General features: G+C 59.9%; 1 protein-coding gene across 1 annotated transcript; it reads right to left on the bottom strand.

Annotated features, from left to right (window-relative positions):
* Window positions 1-1107: 1107 nt before the first annotated feature.
* Window positions 1108-3673, bottom strand: LOC120896367 (calphotin). Its single transcript, XM_040300420.1, has one exon. It carries the CDS (start codon window positions 3420-3422, stop codon window positions 1401-1403), a length of 2022 nt encoding a protein of 673 aa, XP_040156354.1. The 5' UTR covers window positions 3423-3673; the 3' UTR covers window positions 1108-1400.
* Between the last annotated feature and the right edge of the window lie 226 nt (window positions 3674-3899).

Here is a 3899-nt window from a genome sequence, read left to right as displayed (position 1 = left end):
TGGAGGGGCCGAACCGAAGATGGGTTGAAACTGCGCGAAGAATCAATTTATTGGCCCGATCGCTGGTGCGCTCTTGGTCTTCCTGTGCCCGCCGCCAGCCAGTTAATGGGCAGTTTTGTGTGACCGTAGATGGAAGGCAGGCAGGCAGGCAGAGAAGAAAATTGGCCCGTGTGTCGTGCTGCCCCTGTGGGGAGCCGTGAGGGCATTTGCCCCTGTATCCCGAGCGGCGTGGAGTGACTTGTCCACAGCAACATGGTAAGACCGACGAACCCCAATGCAATGGGAGTGCAATTATTTGCCGTTCCGTTTTAGTGCCGTAATTTCTAAGATCGTGCGCTGGATAAATTAGATTCGTGGTACGCAAGAACCACCACCATCACGCGTGTGTTCTGCGCACGAAGCACTCGCTTTGTCTGCTTCGTGCGCAGAACACTACATTTAACAAATAAAGACTGATATAAAGATAAAGGGTTTTTTTTTACAAATTTTTATACATTTTATTACTTTTTTTGTGCTTACATATTTTTTTTGTTTGCCGTCAACCATTCACAGTTGTGTGAACGGTGTTCCTGCCTGTGCGCGTGCACATTGTTGCAACGCGTATCGTGGCAACCTCTCTCTTGCTATCTCTCTCTCTCTATGCTATCTCCTGCTGTGTTATGCAATCTTAGCATGCCCTGAAACAATCCGGTCGCCATTCTACGCCTTCTTCTCTTGCCATTCCTCTTTAGCAGAGCCCATGATCGTCTGCCCGCTCCTGCCGACATGATCGTGTTTTTCGCTCGTTCTGTTTCTTCTGTGTTTTTTTTTTTGTTTGTTTTAACCTGTTGCTTCTTATCTCCCCTTTTTTCCTTCTACTGCTCACAGAATCACAATGCAATAAATTAAGAAAAATAAAAATAAAAACCGAAAGAAAAACTGCCGCCCAACCGGGGATCCACCCCCCCGGGCCGCCGTGTGGACCGACTGCCGACGGTGCGTGTGCGTTTAAATAAATAAGTTAGGAAATGTGTCTCTCACCCCCTTCTCGCTCTCTCACCCTCTCTCTTACATCGCGCCTTGCTGTCTGTGTCGGTCCGCACGCTGCCGGTTTGGCTGCGGATGGCGTTTTTGCAGTTTTCTTCGAACGGCGTTCTTATGCTGCTGTTTTGTTGCGTTTTAAAATGGAAAAAAAGAAAAGTCTTAAAAAGGGAAGCGACGAACCCCTACTCAGGGGACGGGGTGCAGTGCAAGTAGTTACATTCCTTAGAAAAAGAAAGGAATCAACACTTGACGCGCCTTGCCCCGCGCTCACTTGTGCACTGTGCATCTCTCCCTCCCTCTCGCTCTAGCGTTCTTTTTTGCGTGTCTGAATATGGCTTTTGTGTGTGTGTGCGTGAGTGTTATGTTGTGTTTGTGGCTTAAGCGGCTGGCGTGTCCTGGGGCGTATCGGCGGGTGCGTTGGCCGCACCCTCGGACTGGGTGGCCGGGGCAGCCGTGCTTGGCCGGAAGAAGTTCTGCACGCCCTGCACGATGTTCTGGATCGGGTTCGGCTGCTGCTGCTGCTGCTGCTCCGAGTTGGTCGCCGGTCGGTTGAACACCGAGCCGACCGCATTCTGCACCTGCTGGATGATGTTGGGACGGGTGGTGGACTCTGCCTCCGCGTTGGCGTTGGCCGCGTTCGGGTTGAAGAAGTTCTGCACGTTCTGGGCGAGCTGCTGGACCAGATTGGGAGCGCCAGTCGTCGGGGCCGGGGCCGCCTCATCCTGGGCCACCTCGGCACCGTTCTCGGCGGCAGGGGCAGCGGCGGGCGTGTTGGACGGGCGGTTCAGCACCTGGCCGAGCGGGGTCGCCTGGATGAAGCCCTGCACCGGCTGGATGATCTGCTGCAGCAGGTTGGGGCGGGTGGTCGAGCTGCCGCCGGTCTCCTGGCGCACCTCGTTACCGCGCAGCGCCTGGTGCGGCTCCGCCTCCACCTCCTTCACCGGCACGAGATCCTCAGCGATCGGGACGGACTTGACGACACCGGCCGGCTCCTCCACCGCAACCGGAGCTTCCTGCTTCTCCACGTTCTCCACCACTTCCGGCACGACGACGGCCTTGACGGCGGGCGCAACGGCGGCTTCCGGCTCGGCGACGGCAGCAACCTGCTCCTTCTTGGCCTCCTCCAGCACGACCGCGACCGGCTCGTTTACAGTCTCAACGGGGGCAGCCTGGCGGAGCGACTCAACCGGAGCGACGACCTTCTCCTCGACGGCTTCCACAACCTTTTCCTCGGCGGCAACGGCGACCACATCGACAGCGGCGGGCTCTTCCACCGGCACGACCGGGGCGACCGAACGGAGCGACTCAACCGGAGCGACAACCTTCTCCTCCACCGGCTCGACCACAGCAACAACCTCGGGAACGACCTTCTCGACCGCCTCGGCAACCTCCGGGACGGCAACAGTGCGCAGCGACTCGACCGGGGCCACTTCCTGCTCAACGGCGGCCACTTCCGGCTTCTCCTCGGCGACGACGACCTCCGGGACGACCTTAACGGATTCTTCGACCGCAACGACGGGCAGGACGGACTTGAGCTGCGGCACCACCTGTTCCACGGCCACCTGCTTCTCGGCCACCTCAGCGATCGGGACCACCACAGCGACCGGCTCGGCCACCTCAACCACCGGCTCGACCGACTTGAGCGACTCAACCGGGGCCACTTCCGTTTCCTTCACCGCCGCTGGCTCCTCAACAGCAACCACCTTCTCCTCAGCCTTGTCCAGGATCACCTCAGCGACGGTCTTGACGGCGGGCACAGCGGGGACCTCCACTTCGGGCTTCTTTTCCTCCTCAGCGACAACGACCGCGACGGGCTCGGCCACCTCCGCCACCGGAGCGACACTGCGCAGCGACTCAACCGGCTCGACGACCTGCACCGACTCCTCGACCGGTGCGGCAGCGTTCTCCACCACCGCAACGACGGGCTCGGCCACCTCCGGCACGGTCTCAACGGTGCGCAGCGACTCAACGGCCGCCGGCTCCTGCTCGGCGACCGCCGGAGCAGCCTCCTCGACGGCGAGCTTTGCCTGCTGCTGTTCGGCGGCCACCACGGCCTCCTCGACGGCCTGCACGACCGCAGCCTCCGGGACGGCAGCATCGGCAACGGCATCGGCGACGACGGCCACCGGTTCGGCCACGTCGGCCACCGGCTCGGCCAGCCGCTCGGACTCGACCGGCTCGACCGTCTTCTCTACCGGAGCGGCCGCTTCCTCGACGGCGACCGGAATCTCCGCGCGCTTCAGCTCGGCCGGCTCGGCCACCTGCACGTCCTCGGCCTGCGGGACCACTGCGACCTGCTCGGCCACCTGCTCATTCTCGCGGCCGACGCGCGTCAACGAAGCACTTAGCACACCGCCGACGGCACAGGCCAGCGCACAGATCAGCAATAGCTGTCGCATTGTCTGTCCTTCCGCTTGATCGATGCTCTCTGTTGGGTTTACCGCAAAAAACCCCGCAACAAACTTCACTTCAAGGTATACTACTACACACACAATACAACCGAATGTCACACAAACGTTTGGGAAGGAAGAATTTTGTGAGGCGGATGCGGTGATGCTGCTCTGCTACTAAATGGGAAAAAACCGGGGGACGACGATCGGCCGATCTGCACCGGGCCAATTAATGTATCCGACTGAATGTAAAATGAGAAAGAAGCTCGGTTTTATACGAGCCGCTCGGCGCTCGACGGTCAGCTCGGTCCCGGCCCGACCGACGATGGCCGACGACGGGACGGGGGCCGGGCCGCGGCGACAGGACGGGCTGCGGTGCTGGTGCGAAGGGAAAGTGGGCACGCATTGTGCCCGGGCAGGCGCCCGCACGCAGCCGATGACCCGTTAGCTGTCTTCTCTTTTCCCTGTGTGAGCGTGTGTGTGTGT

This window comes from Anopheles arabiensis, chromosome 2 (assembly GCF_016920715.1).
Source record: "Anopheles arabiensis isolate DONGOLA chromosome 2, AaraD3, whole genome shotgun sequence".
In the NCBI taxonomy this organism is placed as follows: domain Eukaryota; kingdom Metazoa; phylum Arthropoda; class Insecta; order Diptera; family Culicidae; genus Anopheles; species Anopheles arabiensis.
The sequence above is the reverse complement of the archived record's forward strand: the minus strand, read 5'-3'. Positions and strand labels throughout refer to the sequence as shown.

Excerpts from the sequence above, each read along its gene's own strand:
- LOC120896367 (XM_040300420.1), bottom strand. The coding sequence starts at position 3,422 with ATGCGACAGCTATTGCTGATCTGTGCGCTGGCCTGTGCCGTCGGCGGT.